General features: G+C 32.5%; 1 protein-coding gene across 8 annotated transcripts in view; it reads right to left on the bottom strand.

Moving 5' to 3' along the window:
* LOC100644893 (neurotrimin) overlaps window positions 1-24,875 on the bottom strand; it is a 322,978-nt gene that overhangs the window by 45,743 nt on the left and 252,360 nt on the right. For all 8 annotated transcript variants that reach the window (XM_048409027.1, XM_012311795.3, XM_020864360.2 and 5 more), the window contains 3 exons: window positions 14,707-14,810; window positions 7,786-7,993; window positions 5,899-6,054 (listed from right to left, as the gene is read on the bottom strand). In XM_048409027.1, coding sequence (XP_048264984.1) covers window positions 5,899-6,054; window positions 7,786-7,993; window positions 14,707-14,810 — 468 coding nt within the window. The remainder of the gene's footprint in view (window positions 1-5,898; window positions 6,055-7,785; window positions 7,994-14,706; window positions 14,811-24,875) is intronic.

The following is a 24,875-nucleotide window of genomic DNA, read 5'->3' as shown; positions in this document are numbered from 1 at the left end:
GCATCTGTCGCTATATGAGCAGCATGTCATTCGATAGAAGCGTCAGATTATCGGCGTAATTGGGCAAAATATCACGGTTGTGAATACGGCATACATTCAAACCAGCTGGCTACTAACTGATGCGTTGCCCTTTGGGATTCGAGAACCGTTCTCTAACACCATTGCCGTCTCGTCTGATGGTTTCTACGCATCTTCTGCCCACGAGGAAAGTGTAGTCCCGCCCGGACAATTTCTGCTGCATCCTGATCGTCAGTATATTCGACGTGTTCAAAGTGAACAACTAAGGAGCTCGAACATTTTATAATCAATGATCATTTCATAAGTAATTTCATTCAGAAGATTATTACATGACACAGGAATAATACTTTCGGTTCGTGGATTTCTTCAATGAAGTACTGTTATTTCATTTGAAATATTTAATCTCACTTTAAAGCATTTATTTGAAAAGAAATACGAAACTTAAAACGATTAAAACAATTAATTTGCTTTGAATATTTCGCTTTATCACTTGTTTTTCCGTGCAATGAGCATTCACCTTTAAAACTGTTTTATATCCTCTCATGACATATTTGTAACTTTGGTTCTTCTAAACCGATTATCTGGAAAACCGTTTATCGAAACGGATTTGTCTCCCTATTCGTTCGGATAATCGACGTTTTATTCTGCCCAGGAATTTAAATTTCATTCGAATAATAGTGTCAAATATAAACGAAAAATTTCCATAGACAACATACGAGATGAATCACGCAACTGAAACCACTTCGATAACTTTGTAATAACTTTTGCGAAAGGTAAATGAATAAATGCTGTATGATTGAACCATACTGTACTATCGGATTTTTTTCACATTGCTTGTCACTTTTCCAAATTTCTCAAATATCTTGAATTTTTTAAATGGAAGTTAAAATTTTTTTCACGAAGAAAACTGTGCAGAATATTAAAACAAAACAATGTATATTTAAATGGTAATTAAGCGAATTTTTAAGAAATTCTATCCTGATCTCTTTTATTAAAGACTTATTACCTTTAATTTATAGCTTGAAAATTCGATACAGTATGGCCATGTTAAAGATGATTTCTACGAAGTATATCATAAATTGTATCACATTTTCTGACAGGACACAATCAAGTCATAATTCGTAAGATTAGAATAAGACACAAGAATTTCGTCTGCACACCTGCATGAGCGAATTGTACAGTGCTACACTAAGGACATAATACATTATCCTGTAATACAATAAACATTCAACCATTCAATGTAAAACCCATCATAAGAAACAAAGAAAAAATAATAAATCAATACATATAAAAAGTATCTTGGCAACGATACTTTTCGTATGAAGTTAAAACGAATCATTAAAATAAATAGCGACACTCACACGATACGCAACTCGCGATATGTATATCTTCGTGTGAAACCGGCCTTAAGTTACTTAAGATACTCGAAATTATACAATATAACTGCGTATTCTTACGTATTTATAGAAAATTTGTAAGCGGAAAATGCACAGAGTGTACTCGTCATAATATGTAGTAGACAAGTAAAACAATCGTCTATTACATTCTAGTATCTTTTAATGATATTCAGAAAAATATGAATTTATATAAACATCGGTGTACTATTAAACTATGCAAGTTGTTAACGCCATTATAAATAACGGAAAAAAAGACTCAGGTAAACTATAAAACTGAATAAAACATTTCCATTGACTAACTTCCTAATAACTTTCTTCAAGAGCATTCACCAACCACGTTTAACAGACTTCGTCCTGTACACTGCATCCAATCGAAAGTACATTCTTCGAGGAACGATAAACGTTAAACAAAATTCGCAACAACACTTGCTCGTTCCCTTCGAATTACATTAATCCCCCGTGTGAATCGGTAATGGCCGTTGAACAGGCGATGATATAATGCAACGGAGCATTTTTATCCAGGGCCGCAACGATTCGACGCATACATATTTATCAGTGACAGTTTATACAGTGGAGTTAGGGCGAGGCGTAAGCTTCGAAAGTCTCGTCTGAGCGTCTGAACCCGAGTATGCCTCGAGGGCAATGAAAATTTAAATTAGAGCAGAAATTAAATCCGGCCTTTATCCGATATTGAGAAAATCCTTTGGAACCGACAGACTGTCTGACGTCCGCTATCCTGTACATCTTTGCCCACTTCTCTCTCCCTCATTCTCTTTTATTCTCTGCCTTTTTCCCTCTGTGTGTTCGTGCAAACGAGGCTGTACGTGTACAGGGAAGAAAAGGACGATACGATACGAAGCGGAAAGGACAGATAGAGGTGGAAAGTTGAAGCGTTGTCGCGCTTCTCATGCCATTCATAATTAGTAATTAAGAAAGTAATTAGCATCGATCGAGGCGATCTCTGCCACGAAGGTTGCGTTCTTAAGAGGCATAGGTATTTTTAGAAGCACGCGAACCATAAGAACGTGATCGATTATTTACGATGTTCAACGTATCAAACGTTTCCTCGTGCGAAGAATATCCACGGCGTAAACTTTCGTTAGTCTTACGTCATGGGTTATATCGATTCGTTGGATTTTATTGATTAAGTCAAGGATGGCACGCCCGTTGCTTCCGACTTATCGACAGCACCGTCAAAACCGCTCTGCATTCAGACGACTTTTGAACGAGAAGCTTTTGTTGACGCGCGGGAGGTACGCATATGTTATATATACTTTTATTAAACTGTATTTTATAAAAGTATGAAGTATACTTGCAGGAAATTTTAGATTTTCTGATTTTATACTATACTATATACTATATTACTTTATAATATATGGCTTTGTTTAGACTAACCAACAATAATATTATGATTTAATTAACAACATTTTATTTGAACTCCAAATAACGAATAAAATGATATTATTATTAAATGATAAATGAGAAATGATATTAAGAAGATTCGAAAATATTTGAAATAATGTTTAAATTCTTAAGTGGTATTGATACGCATGAATCAGACAAGATGCATTCTGATGAACTTCATAAATTAGAATGTTGAGAAAAATGGTGATTAAACATTATTAAAAGAATGAAACTTAGGAAATTATTATTTTTTATCCATTAAATGTCATAACGGTTATTATTGTAGTTATGCTATTTTTCCCTCGAATAATTTTCGTAACCTTCGTATTCTTCTATTAAACTGTCAACAGACTCTTTGTAACTTTGATGTGGATTAAAACGATTCGGATTTCTATTGGCTTCCTAACGAGAATTCTTAACGTATCGATATTGAGTCCCAAACGATAACTCCATTACTATTGATATTTAATAACAGATCTGGAAATCGCAATTTCTCAAACCAATTTAGCTTGCGAAATTCCGGAACAGCCTGTTTGCCCGACACAGCACAAATTTCAGTTGCTGTCCGAAGCGTAACGTATCCTAACTGGAACTCCCAAAACGTGGTACATTGAACACGTTCTTCCATGTAATCTAGCATTCGAAGCAAAATAATAATTTAGAGACAATCAAGTATATATCTCTGTTACAACAAAAACGTCAGACCAGCCATGCAAATTTAGATGTTATAATTTTACATGCTATGGATATATGTATGCGTTTGATTGTTCAGTACCTCATAATGGCATGTTATTTTAATTATGTACGTACCGATCAATTTTTACAAGGTTACAACAATATTCCACTTGTTCAAATGTAATTCGAATAAATGAATATAATAAATTATATAAATGTTAGTCTAATGTAAATAAGGGATTAGCATGGTTATTCCGTATTAATGGCTGATGGATAATTTTTCATTTATTAATAATAACTGAAATATTTGATTATAAGTAAAGCCAGGATTTTCCGTGATTTAATTATAAATTCCACATTTTGTAAGAATTCATTGCATATTGCCGGTATTTTAATACAACAAAATCAAAGATGAATAAATTTTCAATAACAATACATAAAGGGTATTAACTTTATTTTTCAAAATACACTGTTTCAAATAGCAGAACGAGACGTAGCTTTGTATTATTTTTTAATTATGCAATTCTTAATCCTCTTTTCAGAATCCAATGATTTGTTATTTTTATATATTATTAATAATATTTTGTAAAATTAATTTCTCATATATATGAATGAATTAAAGATATTAAATTTATTAAATTAAATATTTACGATAAAATGAAATCTAATTTTGTTTTCTCACGTCATTAAAAGGAAGCTCGTTTAAATGAAATTTCTAGGATATAATTTCAGAAAGAAATATTTAATTCATTTTGACTAGCATACTTTATAAGCATACCCGTACATATTTTGTGAAAGGTAAATCGAGAACTTAACAAAATAGGTAGCTCAATGTCGGAGCTGAATACAGATAAAGTGAATATAAACTCCGAGCAAGTTTGACATAGAAAAGAAGGATCGTTTTAGTCGTTTACTTTTTTGTGTAGCATCCGAAAAAGCGATATCGTGTGTGAAACGGCGTTACCTGTATCCGTTCGGCTATCGATTGTCGAACTGAGAACTATCCGGAAACGACGAATCAACTCTTGAATACATTTCACACCAGAGTTTCACAATAAGAGCCAGACATATCGTATTCGTGAATAATTATATTGCTAACTAATACCCTAGTAATAATTAATCATTTAAATCTCTAATTGATACTTCATTTCCTCTTTTCTCATGTGTAATTAATTGTTGCATTTGGTTTTATGAATTACCTTTTTACTATTATAGCAACTTTGTATTAATAGATATATTTTAATTAAGATTTATGTCCTAACATTCTAAAATATTAAGGAAGATTTAGCATGGTTGTTTTTACGAAATGTATCAGATATGATATTAACGAAATTAAATATAATTCAAAAGAATTACTAGCTTAAAATATTATTGAATAAAAGACGGACAAATAAAATTTGAATTTTAATATTGTATATATTAAGTATGAAAATGTACTAGAGATTGACAAAAGAGATTTTCATAGACGAAAAACGGTTGTGATATTGACACTTCATCAATTTGAAGCCAATTTGGTGATGTATTAAATTATTTGCCATTAATTTACTGAATACGTCGTGTGAATCGAATTTAGATCTCGTTTTATCGCGAAAATTATAAATCCCTGGCGCGAAATTAACAATTCCTTCGTGACTGAATCATTATATACGACGTAATTAATGAAAATGTCAATCGACTCATTAGCGAAATCCGTCATCCATCTGATATGATAATAACGCTTTCACACATTCAGTTTTTGTAAACATAATTAATCGCACACCTCTTAGCGTCAGCAATCATTAAAAAAATCCAAACATCACACATATTTTCACAACTGCACATGATATTTGTAACATAATCTTTCTTATTTGCATAATTCATAGAAATATCCAGTCAATTTTTACTAAAGAAGCTTCAGGATCACGTTATCGCTAACACAGATTTCTAATTTAGATTAGGTGAATTTAGAAGTCTTAATTAATTAACCCTATGTACTATTTTCTAAGACTTCAAGTGGAGATCCTAATCCTCGTTACGTTCCAATTTCTCATAAATGACAATGGTATTGGTCTCCTACTCTATCGAGTCTACATGATCCAATCATGCCTTCGAATTCATGTAACGTTTATATATCAAACTTAATGTTTTTCTTTATTTCTAGAAAGTGTAAATCATTTTACGTTCGAAAAAAAAATTACGCAATCAAAAATGTAGTTCACAAGAGACAATTAATATTTCGCGAATAATTATAATCTTTTACGTTTTGATTATTTTCACAGAAAATTTAATGTAACGTGCGATATCTAAAATATTGAACTGAATCAATCTTCAAATGAATAAATTGTTTTTATCTCGCCTCTAAAAAAGCACTTATCGTATTCGTACTGTGGTAAAATTTAGGAAGAAACCATTGATCGAAACTCACCGTTATCCCCGTTGTAGTTTATGTTCTTTCCATCTTCTCTGCGCCACATGATGTAAGGTTCGGGATAGCCTGAAGCTTTACACGTCAACGTCACGTTCGAGCCTTCGCGGACGACCATGTCTGTGCTCGTTTCCTTCGTGATAATAGAAGGCGGCACTGCGATAGAGAAAACATGTGAAAATCAAATGAATAATCGTCTTTTATGTTCCACACGGCGATCTAGTTCTTATACTTAACCTGTGTATCCACGGGATCAATACTAATTTAAAAGAACCTTTTTTACATCGTAGCGAAATTTTTAATGAGGCATGAATAAACGCATTGAATTATTTGGTTTCATTAGAAACAAGGTTTTATTATTCGGAAGGTTTTTCAAACGTAATACTTTTCAAATTTCAAATGTAATACTTTTCTCTAAAATAATATAAAAAGTTATATATTTGGAGAGAATACTAATTATGAAAAGTGAGCTGTATTTTTTTTTTTTTTATTATTCTACAAAAATGGTGTATATTTTCAATAGAAAACAGAAAAAGTTCAAACACGTGCTTTTCTCAGCAAAAAAAAAAAAAATAGATATTCAAAAATTTTTCTAATGAAAGTTTATTCAGCGCCAATAACTATGGAAAACTCATTTTTGACAATCCAACAGCGGTGATTCAAAACGTGACGAACACCATAGTTGCATGTTTGGAAAAGAAGAGCGGAAATTCTGCTTTGCATTCGTTACACTTCAAACAGTATATGGTTGCGAGAAATATTTTTTTATCGATTTAATACACTACATGGAAATTGAATATAGCATATGTTACTATTAGAAATGTATACAACATAATGTTTCGTTATATTTAAAATTGGATTATAAATGCTGACCTAGTCTAATACTATCCATACTGTCGTCTTAAAAGTAATTCGACTTTTGAATTGACAGAAGTTAATTAAATAATTAAAAATCAAAGGATCAACATCTATTTTATCTTGCGTTACTATTATAACTATCCATAGAAATTACAGATGCCACAAGGTTGATTTTTAAAATATGAAAATTGTTATTAAAAATATTATATGCTGACCGTAAAAATCCAAAGTTAAGTTGAAAAGATTTTAATAAAATTGGTTTCAGTTCTACAGATACGCATAAGAATGGCACAAAAAAAATTTCAAAACTAGAAAAATGTACATTTTAAATTATAGTTTTTACTATAAGATAGATAATAGATAGTATTGTTAACACCCTGAAAGTGTAACTTCAAGCTAATTTGTCGCTAATCTTGTAGAAACGTAAGTACTTCGATTGCTGATTGAATATTGGAAGCCTGATGACATCTAACCTAGTTTAACAACTAACTGGAAACCTAATTGATTCAAAGACTAACTGAATCGAGCTGACTAATGCTTGGCTGCCAATTGCATTTACAGCGTTTAAATGTTTCGCTTTTGACGAATCATCAGTTATTCTCTTACATCATTTTTTATTAGGAAATACATTTCCTGGTAGAATAATATTTTTTCTCTGAAGAAGCTATTTAAAACCATTTTATGCTTCTGGTATACTTTAAAAGCAATCGTTGAGGAATAATCCATTCATATTCCAAATAAAACACAGGAATTCACGCTTACATCCGTTTAGAAATAAAAGTTTTGCGAATAATTATTTTTACTAGTGAGAATAAGAAAATGAAATATAATAACAATGATAAAAGCATCAAATATTTTTGTAGATCCTTCCTTCCTTATATGTTGTAATATTATTCTTCCTCCACACATAGAGATTATTCTCCTTTCCAAACGAAAGTTTACTTTAAAATAAAAATTTTTTAATCAAGAAAATAATATTTCAGAAGAATCATAAATTCTAGTAACGTCAAGCTGTAGTAACGAGCTTACCTACAACCTCCAGGTAGCCTTGTCGACTTCTCATCGGATCTGTGTTCACCTGACACATGTACCATCCACGATCCACTTCTTCAACCTTTTTTATATGAAGGTACCATGTTCGGTGGTCGTTGTACGATAATGAGATCCGTGGGTTTTGCGTGATCACGGTATGGTGGATGGACAGGATTGTCTGTGTATCGACGCGCACCCATGCCACCTAAAACAAACAAACGTGGACACGTGTATGAAGTTTGCTTAGGATAACGTAATGTTCATCCAGGAGAAAGGACATTATTAGTGGAAAATTTTCTTATGTTTCTGCACGATTACCACAGTTTATTTAAGAAACATGTAATAATATTAAGGGCAACGCTGTCATAAATGGAATTATGCTATAAAATACAAAGAGTTACTTGTTTTATTATCTTTCATTATTTTATAAATAGTAATACTATTATTAGTTAAATTAAATAGTACAATAGTATTAAGGTTAACATACAGTGGTTCACAGACTATATTTGCGTTCATCATATTACAAAGCGTACAATATCCCAATTCTATTAAAATATAATATCTACATGTGTGTTAGTCTTCTGTTTGATGAAATTTCATGATAATGATGTGAATTTTTATATGAATAAGGGAAAAGGAGTATGGAACTAACGTACATATACAAAAGTCGATAAATATGAATATTCATACATGTTCAAATATTCTGTTAATATCGTTTTATTTGTTTATTGTGTTCTTTTATCAATGTTATTACCTTAACATAAGTTTTTAAAGATATTGAGTATGACCGAAATATTTCATTTTCTTAGAATAACGATAAAAATAAATTCATGTGGAGACTTAATTACGGATTTGACAAATGCTCAAAACTAGTGAACTCATGTAATACTTAACATCAAACATTTCACTGGAAGAATGTTGTGCGAAAAATGGAAGCTAGTAGTGGAAGTAAACTCGTGGAAAGTTATACATACTTTATAGGGAAAACCATTTATCTTCGTCACTTGAATATCAGCTTAATTACTTAGGTTATTAAAAAATTTTCTAGCTAGTGATATCTGAACGTCATTTTCAGTCATTTTTCTTGACCCCATTAAGTTTCCAACGATCACTTTATATACTCATTCATTAATGTATTATAATTGTTCTTTCTGACAAATAAAAGACAGGCAGTTTCAGTCTAGTGGTCAAGCCAAGTGATTCAAATTCTAAATTAAAGTTCTTTTGAAAGAATGTTGTCCATTTTCTAAATACAATTCTTTATTTTGTAAAAGTAACGTGGAAATTACTGTACCTAATGAACATAAAAAGTGTATCACGTCATTTATTTAATATCGTCGCACGTTGTGCTCGTTTCGTAAGGAGCTTCTAATAATCAAACATGCTTCGCGAAAATGCACAGGAAAGGCTTAGCGTAATCGGAGGGTGTTCGCGGAATAGCAACATGGAGATTTGTTACACGAGATTAGTATGAGAAGCATCACAGGGATTACGTAACAACATAATGCCAACTAGGATAATTATTTCAAATCCAGACGTAAAGAACGTCAACACTCGTTTAAATTTCCTGTTATATTAAATACGAATGTTATAGAATGGATATAAATATGCAGAAAATTAATTTAAATATTTAATGGAATAAATTTAACTCATTAGATATTTTAACTATCATAACGTGTATATTTTTGCGTGTGATTTATACACCCTTGTATAAATATCAATTCTAATTATAAAAGTACTCCTACATACAATATCCTGTAATAATAATCATTATTCATTGTAACATAAACTGTATCTAAAGTAACCGAATAAAATAATATTTATATTATAAGTGTCTCATTACTTTCTCTCGTGTTTCATAAATATTACGCGCGACAAAATATCCTTGCATGTTCCTTAAACGTAATTTCTACGGCGTATCGAAAAAATCTTTTACCTTGTATACGTTGAAAGGAAATCTTGTTTCGGAAGAAGGAAAAAACCATAGAAAAGATTAACGAAGTTTTCTATTATACCGCGTTCGATGGCAAAATGTTCATGTTTTCTTTAACACGATGTTTTATAGGTTTTGGTGTTACTAAGAAAGTCGTAGTAGTTAATAGAATCTAATTATTTCACACTTTCTACCTTATTTTGCATTATGAAATTATTTTGAAAAAGGAAAAGATTCGAAAAAACGTATTTTGCTGCTTAAAGTAGATTTTCTTCAATCATTCGAAATTCTGAAGATATTTCCAAAATTTTCCAGCATCTGTTTCTTAGTATATATTTTCCATCAATATATCTATTCTTATAATATAATTATTGATTAATATTATAAGCTGGAAAATCGAAGTCAAGAGAAATAAAGTGTTCGATAGCATAAATTCGCTTGTGGGATTGTTCACGCGTACATTTTCGATCCATTCGATCCGTGATGTTTCCCTTCGCGGAGCTTTGGACACCCTATGCAACATCGTTTCGTTCTTATCGGCCGCTTAATCCAATATACTGGCTGGCTTGTATTCCGTATCTTTCGTGGATCTTCGAAACTTTCACAGAATACGCCGAATGGAGGGGTAAGTATAAGAAGGCTTAGAATCTACCCCATTTTCTTTCCTTCATTGCTATGTCTTCTATGTGACTAAAATCTCTTGGGCGGATAGAAAATGCGTTAAAAGTTCAAAGATCTTCATATTACGATACTCGATTTTTGCTAATACTTAAAGAAAACCATAAAGGTTGACTTAACATTTTAAATGAGATACTTTTTAATTAGATGATAGTATTAGGTAATTCTTGTTTCATAATTTCGTATTAAACATCGACGGATGATGATTATCGAGAGTTCAATTTCTAACAAGTTTGGAAAATTGCATATTAGCTATCGTGTAATATTAAAGGAAACTTTTGTGTTTATCCTTTATCAAGCAAATGTTATATAAATGGTTATTGTCAAATTTCTATGAATTTACTACAAAAATTAAGTTGAAAAGTTTATCAATATGATACAAAACACATTATAAATTTGCAAAGATAGATTCAAATATTAACTTAATGATACATTTTTTGAAAAGTGGAAACCTTAATAAAAGATGATTAGCATTTAAAAATTAACTTGTACCTACCATGAAAAAGCGATCAACTATTTAAGAATTTTTCTCGAAATAATTACACAGATACATAGAATAATTTAAGAGTTAATATTCACTGAAAAATGAGATGCAAAATGATGCAAAGTTATTTAATATAAAATAAAGTACGATGAGAGCACTTCGTTCAAACTAAGTGTGATTTATATAATGCGCCACCAGCTAGACTGTTACAACTCATCGGCATCCTAAAGTCTGCTCGAACATCCTCTAAAATGAGTAATTACTTAATTATTAGGAAAGTAGGTGCTGCAACTTTTGAGCATTTAAGGTTATTTGGGGATGAACGCTACGGTACTATTCGACACTTTACTATCTCCATTTCATAATACCTTCACTTTAGATATAATTATGCGCATCTACATTGAAATACATCTACAGTAGAAAGTGCGAAGTTTGGGAGCAGTGGAATGAGAAGCTAACAAGTAAATTAACGTAAATAAATAATAAAGGGAGTAAAAATGATCTGCAATTAAAATACACCATTCTTCGCTAAAATAATACACGCTTTAAAAGTATACCGATAATTATTTTAAATAAAGCACCGAAAATCACTTATTTCTTTTAACACTAGACCTAACCAGATCGAAAATAATCCAAAAAGCGTAAGTGAATTAAAAATTTATACTAGACATGTAACCCAAGCCAAATATCATATTTCCAATTAAATGCTTAAAATTACTCTAAAAATTTAATTTGCCTATTAAAAAAAGGAAGTTACAACAAGAATCATAATTGAAACTTTCTAACATCTACCTTCAAGCAGATCTGCGCACGTTTACGTAAATTTTTCATTCACTTGATACCTGGAGTCCAGAATTACGATATTCCAGACGCGTTAAGAAGCAGACCAGCGATAATTTTTCCAGAGGAGCATGTTTCCTGTTCCCAGTAACCCCGTCTGGGGAATATCAACTTCTGTGAAGGGGGCGGAGGATGGTGGCGCAAGGCGTGATACTTCTTTACGGTTACAGAGTACACCGCATCGGCTAAGGGGAAATCGTGTGAACCGGCGTCGTTACCATATTACTTTAATAATTCAACGTGACACCATCCGTGATGTATTTCCATTGGCGTAACGAACGAGCCAGCCGGCTGAAGTTGACGTTGTTGCGAGTCACGGTTAGAATTACCACTGGACCCAAACGGGCTCGGGTTCCTTGCCTTCGCGTGCAAAATTCTCAAGCGGAGCGTAAAAGAGCTTTGCTTAATAACGGACTTCCTCGAGACGGTTATTTGCTCGTGGATCTAAGATTTTTGGTCGGATACAGAGTAGAGGGGCCTGTTTGTATATGGATTTGTTAGGTCAGCAGTGTTTATAGGGCGAATACTGGCCAAGGAACGAGATTTGAGAAATATTTTATCATAATTAATAATGTAGAAATATAAATTTTAGGTTTCGAATACATCTATGGATCGCGAGATATTTAGCAGTAATTGAATATTTTGAAATACTTAGGTATTGTGAAATTATTATTATTATTACGTGTATTTCTTCAAATAGGGACATTTTCTCTGGTTTCATTTAATGTAAAGGGGCTATGGGAAATTCAGACTAACCCAAAGAAAAAAAGAATAAAGATGAGATAACTGATCATCAAAGCGTAAAAATTGATTCATGGGAAATTAGAATATCACAATTTTGGCAACGCTATAAACTATTGGATCCTGGTATTTCTAGCCTGAACAACGATAGATATATCGTAAATCCATAATGGGGTGAATAAGCAGTTTGTGGACACGAAAGCTACTTCTACTTACATCTAGTTCCGTAGTTGACTAGCATCGTCATCGTACTACTTACTACTAATCTCTCAGTTATCAAGCTATCTAAGTATCAAGCTGACTAAGTCGTCGCGCCGCTTTGATTCGAAAATTTCCATAATTTCTTATACAACGATAGAACATGTTTTCGATAAGAAACAAATAGACACAAGACTCCAAACAAATAGATAGGGACTTTCAACGAATGTAAGAAGCAAACAATTGATTGAAATTATCTTTTACGATATTAAATATGTCGTATGTATAATATTGAAATTAGTCTTTTGGAAATTAGATTTTAAATAGTAATCTTGTTAGCAACGCGTATAATCTAGTATAAGATAATTAGAAAACGCAGGCGTTTCTTTATGTAGGTGAAAGTAAAACTGACCAGAAAACTTACAAATTTTAAATTTATGATTTTTATACTGGATGTCTCAAATTTCTGGAAAAGTAGGAGAAAGCACTCGTTGTACTTTCACTTTCATCGTGCAGAATTTCATGTACGTTTATTCGACGACTTGTATGCGGCTTTGTCTGTACATATGTGGAAAGGATATAAGACAAAGAATTAGATGACAGACAACGTGACAAGTTTATAGATTGAGTTGAGTGACGTATTGCTGATCCTGGCCACGAAATAAATATGATTGTATACTTTTTTCATCTGTTTTTACATGTAAGGTGTTCATGTGTGTTTGATCTGTCGTACAAGTTGCATTTACTTCAAAAAACATATATTTACAAAATTTTTCAAAATATACTATTCTGCTACAAAATTCTATTATTTAATTAAATCAGATTAGTTCATTCTGTATATACAATATAAATTCATATCAATGGATACAAATCCATTCGTGTAAATTAACTTTATTTATGGTCAAAAACATCGAGATTACAATAATTGCAGATTTCAGCTTTTAGAGCAGCGTGTTGCTATTAATAATTATTTCTTATCATGAATACTATAATATGCACTTCGACTTAGTATAGTTATATACGATAATTTTGAAACATTAACACTGAACTTTTGCAAATGTAAAATATTCATCCTACAGTTCTCTTTAATTTCTATCACATTTCCATGAATCACTCCATAGAATTGCTACATTATGCAAGCAAAACATTGAGACGATATGACAACGCGTGGACAAATTTTCTTTCATTCATTAAGTTTATATTGAGGCATACAATTTTAGTGGTTATGAATCGCCACAGGCTAATTTTATCATAATGCATTTTATTTAATACATGAAAGTTACATCTTTCTATTTAGTTCTTTTTACAATAATATTAAACGAAAATTAATGCTATCCCAATTACTATCCATAATGAAACTATTTTATTGTTGTTTTTTTTTTTTTTTTTTTTTTTAGAAGTCATGTTCAGTAAACGAAATTTTCTATTGTAAAAATAGAGCACGTAATTTCGGAAACAAATGGTTGAAAGACGTTCCTAAATGTGATACTTAATAAAATGTAGATTCTCACATTTTTTGAATAAATGTGGATAGTTCCATTAATTATATCTAAAGTTAAGCACTTGAGATTTAGTTAAGTATTACCCTCACTTCATTGTTAATTTCAAAATGTGATCGTTAATCCTTAACTTCTGAATTACAAGATACTACAATAATTTAAATTAAATTAAATAATTTTAAAGATTTTTCCTTTATTTTAAATTCTACATTTTATGTGATAAAATTATTAATGTTTTTACATTCGATACTATGTTATTAATTAACTAAAAGATAAATGTATGTATTTTTAATAAAATTGGTTTCAGATAATCATGCATGCTGTTCAAAGGCTTAAAAATCTTTATCATACAAAATAAGGGCTAGAAAATAAAATTAAGTACCCTAAAATATACCGTAGTAACTTGTGGCTCAATAATATCAATTAATAATGGTTAAAAATAAATTTGAGGACTTGATGTCATGTGCCATTGTCACAAAATTTGTTTAATTTATAATCATAACTTTATTTCAATGTAAAAAATTATAGATAATTTCTTTTCCTACCTTATAAGTTCGTAGATTGTCCACTATACAGGCTAACAAAGCATCTCGACCTTTGCTTACGGTCACGTTCTGAATTTCTTCAGCGAACCTGGGCAGGTCTGAGTCTGGAAAATAAATTTAAAAAATCCTCATCTCTATGTGTTTCATACATTCATATATCAAGGTCATCTTTCAAAAATTTAATTTTAATTTTTATAATTTTGATATTTATATTGAAAAGAAGCAATTTTTATTTAACTATTTATTTATTACCTGTTCAATCTACTTTTACTATCATATATTAACATTGCTTATTATTTTGTAAATTACTTATTTACTATGCATTACTTGTAAGAGTACAAAGTAGGTATAATTACATACGAAAGTATCTACTACATTTGATATTTAGTACACGAAAATAAGCGCGTGTCAAAGTTGCACCAGTGTTTCATTTCACATTTCATGTGTACATGTCACACATTAATACTACGTTCTACGTATATAAAATTTTATTACGCGAAAATATTTTTATATTATGAGAAGCAAAATTTCCTATTACCTAGCCCATGAATATTTGCACGACTAATGATACAACAGTTTTCAAAAGTATTCAAATTTTATAATAATTCGTACACGAGAACTTCACAAATTTGCCCATTGAAAATTTACCATTACTTGATGTAATCATTAGAATATGCATAATTATTAGAACAATGCAACCGCACAAAATAAAATTATATCTTGTAATGAGTATGCAAAACGTTCTTGTATAGTAGACCAATATATAGCACTCTATTTTAACGACAAAAGAATGATAATCGGGATGATGTAAACCAGTCCAATGTTACTTCTCATAAAATAGTAATCTACGTATATTATTATAAAAATTTGATTATACTGTTTCAATTCATGAAAACGTGTGACACATAATAAATTTATAACTTAATCGATTATGAAACTAAAAGTACATTTAAAAGTTAAAATACGTGACTGTGTGAATGAATTCAATTGTCAAAATCTTACACGATTGACTGATTTCCACTTCGTCATATACGAAACGAATCACGTTACGAAAGGGATCAATTATGAACAAATGGTATCGAGTCGAACCTAAATACCGTGTATCGTTGGACAATGAACTGGTGAGCAGAGATTGCGAGTTATTATCTTAAGAGCCGCATAACGAGTTCAGGATACAACCGGGGTTCGCCCTTAAAAGCTTTTACCTTCGTTAATGTCTTTACGACGTCCCAAGTACCTGAATTATTTATGGTCTCAAAGAACCCATGGAGAACGAGAAATCGAGGGAGACAGAGTGAAACGAGAATGAACGGGATGAGAAGGGGAAAGGGCGGAAAAAAGGGAAAAAAAACAGTGAGAAGGGATAAGAACGGGTCACTTTCAGCTCTTTTCAAACCAGCATGCGGCAGCACGAAATGAGGAACGCCGTTAATTATGTCTGTCATACTTTATTATACCGCGGTCCACCGCGTTAATTATGACACCTGCAACGCGAATGCAGGCCAAAAAGAAAACGAAAAAATTCGTTTAATTTATATAATACAGGTGTTTATGGAAATTGTAACGAATTCTCATCTTGCTTGTGATGTTCTTTTAGCGATAACATTGCTTGTAAATGGCATCATTATAATTTAAACAGAGGCGATTTTAGTTCGGAGTAAGCTGTCTTAATGCGAGAATTGATATTATCTACTTGTTAGATCGATACTGGCTTCGTTAGAAGAGTCGATGTCAAAGATTTTTTTAAGATTGATTTGAAGAAAGATTGTTTTAAGATTTTAACAATAATTCCTTTAATGGATTTATTCATGAAAACGTGATTGTAAATATTTCTGTAATGCAAAGATCAAAGACCCAGAATGTCTTTCCGTTTTTAATCCTCTAAAAGTGAGCTCGGTTTGTTGGTAAATCAAAGGAAATTTCACTTTTCAATTTCATTTCATAAATGTCTATTTCTATTGAATAAACTCTGATGAATATTTGACTGAATAAACAGTTGTATAATACGGTAGAGCCGTTGGTAGGTATGAGAACTTTCCAATATTTTAACCGTAAGTAGCAGCCATTGAACTTTAAAGTTTAAGAAGAATGAACTTCTCAATAACCAATTTCAAGTAACTTTAATAATTAGAACAATCGCCACAATTGCGTAAAAAAAATTTGGAATCTGAGTGAAAAGTACCTTAAGTACCTTTTTGTTTTATTAATTCAATTAACTGTGATTTTCTCTCTTTTTTAAATAATAAACTGAACGTTCAAATGAACGAAAATGAAGCACCATCGAATTTGCTATTCCTTCGAGGGTATTCTTCATAAAATCAACAGGTTTTCCGTTCTGTCTGGTACAATGCAGGACCATTGAGACTCCAAATCGATATTTCAATTCATCAATGTGGCCATTGGTGTTTTGTAGGCTTGCTTTCGGCCGATATAGGGGTGCATACGTTTTCACGCATATAGGATATACTATGAGTTCTTCCAATCTCGTGAGATGAACAAGTTCATTTGTAATCTCATGCACGTGTGCATTTGGCCGTGAGCAGGGTTGGAAATAATTTCACATCCAAAATATATGTACGTTTGTATAGCTAGAAAAATGACACGAGGATAAAAGTTCCATTTCTTTAAATTTAATAGAGACATTCTAACATTGAACATTTCTACTGAATCTAAGTTTTAATTACACTAATTATACGTATTTTATAGATTAATATGACATATGAGAGTTTAATTCCGTAGAAATATTTGCCAAGGAAGAAAAATTTTTCATTTAAATAAAATCCATGTATTATATATCAAAAGATGAATAAAATATTAAAATATTCTAACCGTATTTAATTATTTCTTGTCGATGAATTAATAACGTCAGCTGTTTACTTTTTGTTAACCTTTTCCTGAAAATAATTAATACTGTTCTTATCTAAAATAGAATTATTGAATTTCGTTAATTTTTCAAATTATTGGAACGATTATAAACATTAATGCACAAAATGCTAGAAAATGGAAAGATAGATGTAAACGTTTCTGGAATTTTGGACTAAATATCTTTAATATATGCATATTTTCAGTAGGAGACACTAAATATTAGAGGAGGTATGTCTTTGGACCCTTGTCTTAATTATTACTGACACTGTTATCGTTATGGATTGGTTATTAACTACAGCTTAGAACTATAGTTTACGAGCAAACTACTTAGGAAGATGACCTGTTTGAGTTGGATTAATGACTATCAAGGGAATTATACGAGATGGTGTTCATCAATATCAGTGTAACTATAAACACATAGAAACTAGACATTTAATATTAAAAGTTATGTGATTTACACGAATATCAAAGTATAAGTATGATTTTTTAATGCATTCAAATAAGACTTACAATTTATAAATCTGTAAATTCGGATTTTGTAACCAAGAATGTAATTTTGGTTTGATCAAAGTACAACGTTCTATTAGTTCCAATTTTCCGCAATAATCGAAGATACTTTTACTTGGAGAAACGTCAAAGGAAACGTTGGAAATACGTCGAAGTTACGTAATTATACTCAACTGTTAGTACGTGAAATACACTAGCATGTACAACGAAAACAGAGTATAATAAAGGCATAAACGTTCCATTATTTCTAATTTAATCAGTCACTACATTATATTAAATTCAAACGACACAAAGGTTTATGCAAAAGCGACGAGCTCAGTCTGCTATTAACATTTCTATGCTATTATATATCAGCAAGAATCTAAACCGCAGTTCGAAACGTTTAATGAAAATTACAGCCCATAGTGAATTGTAAGTAAAAGCACGTGATCATTCGATATTTTCGAAATGATGGAAATCAAATTGTATTTATCCGTTGATATCATTTATTAAGAAAGTAAAATCTTTTTTCTAAATTTGCCTTTTGTCCATTAATTATGAGTAAACTGCGATTATTTATACAGATTTAAATTTTTGTGATCATAACTAAAAGAAGTTAGCACTTTGGCAGAAATTTTTTTTAGCTACTAAATATTATAACGAATAAATATAAATGCAAAAATCTACAGTTTAGTTAAACGCACGAATATTACAGCGTTCTTTAGCTAAAAGAAGTCGTTAAGTCCCTTAGTATCTTTACCTACAGAACTGAATAATAAAGTTACAATTTTATAACGTACACTAGTGTACACTACATAAAAGGAAGAGTGTTACAAGATTGCGGTAATAACGCGGTACTCTGCTTTTGTAACGAGTTAATTAAGACAAGTGCCGCACTTCTAGCTTCACACTATTTTTCAGCAAAATTGTTGCCGGCAGCGCAATTTCAAAAATGTAAATCTTGTACATTTTATTAGATACATACGCTTATATATATTATATAATAAGTATAGCAAGTAATAAACAATTTATGAAGTGCTACGATGAAGTGGTACTCTGATAACATTATTTATTACTATACAATCTTAAGAGATTACAGAGTACAAGTAAATCGAACGACTTGAACGATTTAAGCAGTTCAACGATTCGATCCTAAATAAAAGTACAAAAGCTGCAAACGGTGGAAAATTTTTGTTCGTGTTAAAAGAACATTGAGATTATCATTTATACCCTAGAATTAAAGCCACCATCAAATACCTACTGATAAAATAGCTCAGATTCTAAATTAAACGATATTTCAAAGGGAATTTGATATAAAATCTAAGAAAGACCTATACACCCATACACGTATGCAACAAGGTATAGAGAGTAAGCAAAATCCCTCTAACTCTGCGTTACTTGGCGATCGTTTATTTGTTAACACGAAACATGACAGCTTTAATGAAAATCTTGAATGCGCGTCGTTTTTAATAATATCTCGGATGAAGTCGATTCCACGCTAAAACTCGAGCAATACGCTCGCTAACGATGCAAAGCGAGTATTCAACTTATTCGCGAAGGAGGAAGCAGCGAGACCAGAGAACGAGGAAAGTGACAGAGCGGATGGAGGAATTATATTATTATATTGAAATGAGAACGTGGTTGAATGAAAATTCGCGACAAACGTGCAACCACGCAGATATTCCTGGATGAATACTTTCGAACAGTCGACGGATTAATTAGACATAGCCATCTATGAATTTGATATTTTTGGCACGTGAATTTGCCAAGACTTCATTATATCCTTCTCTGGTAATCCTTGTTTCGTGCCAAAAAGGATAATTAACGCGCGTGCAACGACATCTTCCATCGACGGACAATACCGTTAATGATTGCACGCCGGGGAATTGCCTGTGGCGACCAGAATTCGTAAGCACGTTTCCTGCAAGTTGTTATCAAGCTGATTAACAGACTGTGATTAAGCTAAATCTGTATACACGCACGCTATATTCCACGGTTATGGCTTTGGAACGATGCTCGTCCAACGAATGGCGGCTGTGACATGTCGCGCAGTGGAATAAGTAGAATAGCTCGACAATAGCTGCGCCAGCGACGCGTAATCGCTGCCCACGATCTAATAACAGCCTGCTAACACTTTCGCTGCTAGTGAAATTACATTTTATCTTCTTAGTCAGGATATGGGTTTTTCTGTATCAGAAATATCTTCGCAATTAATTTCTTTATGGACTATTATATGAATGGAACTACTGGAGAGAGATACGAGTCATGCTTTCTGTATTTCACAGGAAAGCAATTTTAAAATTCAATACGCTGTTAAGTGGTTTCACATTGTTTAAGCTGCTTTTTAATTCGATTTAGGAACTAAATGTATGCTGTAGTTACGCGATTATCTTGAAAATATTGGTTATCATAATATTAGTTGCTCAGTAGGTTTCATATTAATCTTTTTGGGTTTACTATCATATACGTATATTTACACGTAGCAAGTCGTTTCTTTTCTTTCTTTTCGAATTTTCTCATTGGGAGATTTGTTAATATTTGATAACATTGATACTGGGATAAGGGTAGAAAATTTTAATGTACCAAGTGCATAATGATTCATTCGTTTCTGAGACCAGGTATATTTCAACTTCTAAATTACGATACTAAGTAGAAGTAGAACGTTCGCGAAGTCACTGAAAATTCATAATTCATGATAGAATTCTGAGTTTTGTTATGACTGAATATTGTTGGAATCGAATGTCTGAAAACTGTCTAGGTTTCGATTGAATTAATCGTGAAAAATATATTAAGAAATGTTAGACATTTTCTTCTTTGCGTATATATATACATACACACGTTATTACAGAAACGATTCGCTTTCAGTAAAAAATGTCAACTTTTTAGAAATCATAGTTTAACATGTTGACGTAAAATGCTTCGAGCAGCGGTTAATGAGGAAAGTTACTTCGAATAATATGTATACGAATATTTCTCACGTGACACATTTAGAAACTGCTGTATAAAGTACAAATTCATGAATAATTATCGTCGGCTTACGAATAACGTATTTAATACTTATTTAGAGTTTATTCTTCGATAACTATAGATAGATTGAAAATACGCTACCAATTTATTCTTTAGTGTTATTCTTTAGTGTTTGTTATTTTATTAGTTCATTAAATTGCTTAAGTAAAATTTAAAAAATATAAAATTATATTACTACACCAGGAAACTTTCTTGAATTTTTCCTAAAAATCTTGTTTCTAAAACAACAATAATTCCAATAATTCTATTAGGATTATTTTCGCAGTTTTATATGATTTAAATTTTGTGACGTACGATTTTAATATGATATATTTGAAATAATTTAATTCGAAAAATCTTTGTCTAGACGCAGTGGCGAAACGTTCATTTTCGAAGCATAGCAACAAGGACGATATCGCTCTCGATTCGTGGATCGATATACGTACTTTGTCTCGATATGCTTTTACTCCGTGATTGTGAATACCGTAAAAAGTAGAGGAGATTCCCTTTCTCGTATTCGAGGGAGAATAATGAGGAATGCGGGATATAATACGTCATTGTTACGATCTCTGATTGCGCTGGTTGAAGTTCCGAGTACTTGAAGGACCAGAACGAATACTCCTATTTCCTTACTAGTTTTCTACCTGAGGTTTTTAGTTTCCCAATTCTCTTATTTTCTACTTGTCGAACTTTGTATCTTTTTCCCCATTTTCTTCGTTATATTAGTACTACTATTGCACCATTTTGTAATAAAAATGGATGCAGTTACACTGCAACAAGACCGTCGAGAAATAATATTAAAAATCGATGACCTGCAAATTCAGAGAAATAATTGCACCACAAATAATAAAAGTTTGTAAGTAATATTTACAGTTAATTAATTACTTCACTGTAAATGTTACGTTTAATTAATATCGTCTTCCTTCTCAAAGGAAATTGTTCTCCAACGTCCCATGCGAATAGTACCTGCAGCTGTAGATGGTATTAATTATACAAAAGAAAATATATCAAAGGAAAATAAACGGATTTCTGTATAAAAGTTAGCAAGAATATTATTAATAATTCTATATGAAGAATATTCAAGCCTGAATAAAAAAGGGAGAACAAAATATTTCATAGCCTACCAAACTAAAGTTAAAGACCATTTAAAGTTGCGAAATGCCCAGAGCTACACAATTTCCACAGAATAATAAATGAAATTTTCCGGACGATAGTTAACAGACCATTCTATAAAACCAAGCGTTCGTTCGAATTATGAAAAAGAAAATTACAGCTACTCCTTTATACTTATTATCAATTATACGGCACGTCGTTTGCTCAAAGACGTCTTTTCATTCTACCGGGAAATATATTGAATTCGATTTCTTCAGTGTCTGCATTTAAAGACACTTTGAACGTTCACTTTGTCATTACAGAAAATTAAAGATCTCGTTCCTTTGAACGGATGCAACGTCTACGGCTAAGTTGTCTACCGCTTGGAGTGCGAAAAGAATATTTTCTCAGTGCACCTCATCAATCCTGGCCATCTCCCTGAACCCACGACAGGCACTTCGAAAAAGTCTCCTGGCTAAAAAGTGATCCCTAGTTCGGCTGTTTGTACAATTTTTCTTGTCAGCATCAGTGTCTATTAGACAGTGGTCGTTAGTCAGAATATCCCGAGGCTGGAGGAAAAAAGGGAGAAAACAGAGTTCGTAATTGGCAAAGCTTTCCTTCGTCGCTTTTTCGTCGACTACGTAACGCTTGTGTACGAAAACTTTCTTTCTTACGACATTCCACGAGCGTGCAACGCTCCGCTGAAATTTTGAAAAGATTGAAGCACTTTACCACACTCGTTAGACAGATTTATCTTATTTTGCTGTTAGTTACGAAAAATACTTCAGGCTTCGTTGTATCTCGATTCTTCTATTCGTTGTTATTGCGAGCTTGTCATTGTGATTTTATCGTGAAAAGGATTAGCGACGGGAGAAATAAATCTACAACATATAAAAATATTGAAAATTTAATACATATATTAATGTATCTTTAGAGGCTCGATGCTTCAAAAATAAATGTGGAGATAGATTGGAATTTAAAAAAATACGAAGAATTTCAAACGAGAAACAAAATATACAATATAAATATATAAACTATATCATACGTATATTTTTATATAGATGAATTTTTAACGTACCATTTATAATTCTTGCAAAATCTGATACGCAAACCTAACGTACATATAAGATAGAAAACAACGAACTAAATACTTGAATCCAGGCTAACGCTTCTTCTAAATGTCCCTCCCAAAAACCACAGAGAAACTAAAGAATCCGAAGGAAAACTTTTAGCAATCGATTGTTACATAAAGTTTTACAGGATCCTGTAAAATTTTATCCGTGGAATTGCGCCGTTCGCCGAGTGGTTTTATTCATGCTCAGCAATGAACTGCAGACCGTGCAGACGAATCGGGCCAGCGCCCCTGGAAACTGTCTCTTGGAACCGCGTAACCAGAGAGGAGGAGGTTACCAGTCGAATCAACCATTCTCACTGAGTATTTCGATGGAGCGAGATTTTCCGCGAGATAACACTGTCGATTGTTCTACGCGCAATTCTCAGCGAACGGTTGAGAAACTTCTTCCGCTCTCCCATTGCCCAAAACGTTTGAGTGCTCGGTAGACGAGGAAACGTTCGAAAAACGGTTAAGACCCGCGTACGATATTCAAACGGAACCACGAAGAACATTCTTGAATCGGCAATGACGAACTTTACAACCTATACCATTCCCCTTGCGTAGAGAGAATTCTCGATTCGGTATCGCAGAAACGAACTCGCGATTTTATATCAAATTGATTGCATTAAAGAAAAACCTTAGAGAGCTAGTTACCGATCTGTCGAAAGCTACGTTCGGAGATCGATTATTTATACAGAGGTATTGTCGAAAGAAAGACGTTACATTCGTGAGTTCCCTCTGTTCTCGTTCGCCGCCCTTCTTGTAGATGTTTCTACCTATACGTCTCTACGCTGTACACACAAAGTGGTTAGGTAGTTGGAGATTTATAATGCAGCTGGTTAGCCGGAGAAAGTATGTTGTATAAATAGGAAAGTAGCTGAACGAAAGGCAACCGCGGTCGATAATAGCGTTCGGGGTCGGGAACATTCGAGGTTCGCGAGAATATGGATACAAAAGTTCTTTACAGTGGAAAGAAAGTTTTAATCGGCTCGTTGAACGGGGTGGAACGAGGATTTTCGAACGAGCAGAATCACCGGGGCAAGTCGAATAGCACCGGGCATGAAGCTCGTAAGGGTTTACCTTAAATGAAGTTAGAGTTTATTGGTTTATCCGAGGCAAACGGAAAGGAACTTGCCGCCGAACGTGCTCAATAATCCGTGCCGTGAGATTATCCGGCCCGCTGGCAACGTTTCTTTCGGTTTTCCTTCCAGTAGCAGCTATCGTCATATGGGCTACCAACAACAGTTCGAAATCACGATGGAATTTTAACAAGTTGCGACGTCGCACGCGTGACTGCTTCTATACGGGAAGACGTACAAAGGCTTATGAAAGTCATGAGCTTCCTCTTACTTGCCACTTTATGTTCCTGAATAAGGTCGAGACTGTCGAAAAGATTATGACAACGCCACCGAAGATACTTTCCCGTGTTCCAACTTAGTATGGCTTGGTTGAAAGTTATACGCCAACTTTACATTAATCGTGTATTGATCATCTTACGTGTACAACGTGTTCAGTTTAGCTTATATTATCAGTTGGTTTTCAATTACGATAAAATATCAGTTATGTGAAAGTTCATTCATTGAAACGTGGTTAGGGCATGATTAAG

This window comes from Bombus terrestris, chromosome 9, assembly GCF_910591885.1.
Source record: "Bombus terrestris chromosome 9, iyBomTerr1.2, whole genome shotgun sequence".
Taxonomy (NCBI): domain Eukaryota; kingdom Metazoa; phylum Arthropoda; class Insecta; order Hymenoptera; family Apidae; genus Bombus; species Bombus terrestris.
The sequence above is the reverse complement of the archived record's forward strand: the minus strand, read 5'-3'. Positions and strand labels throughout refer to the sequence as shown.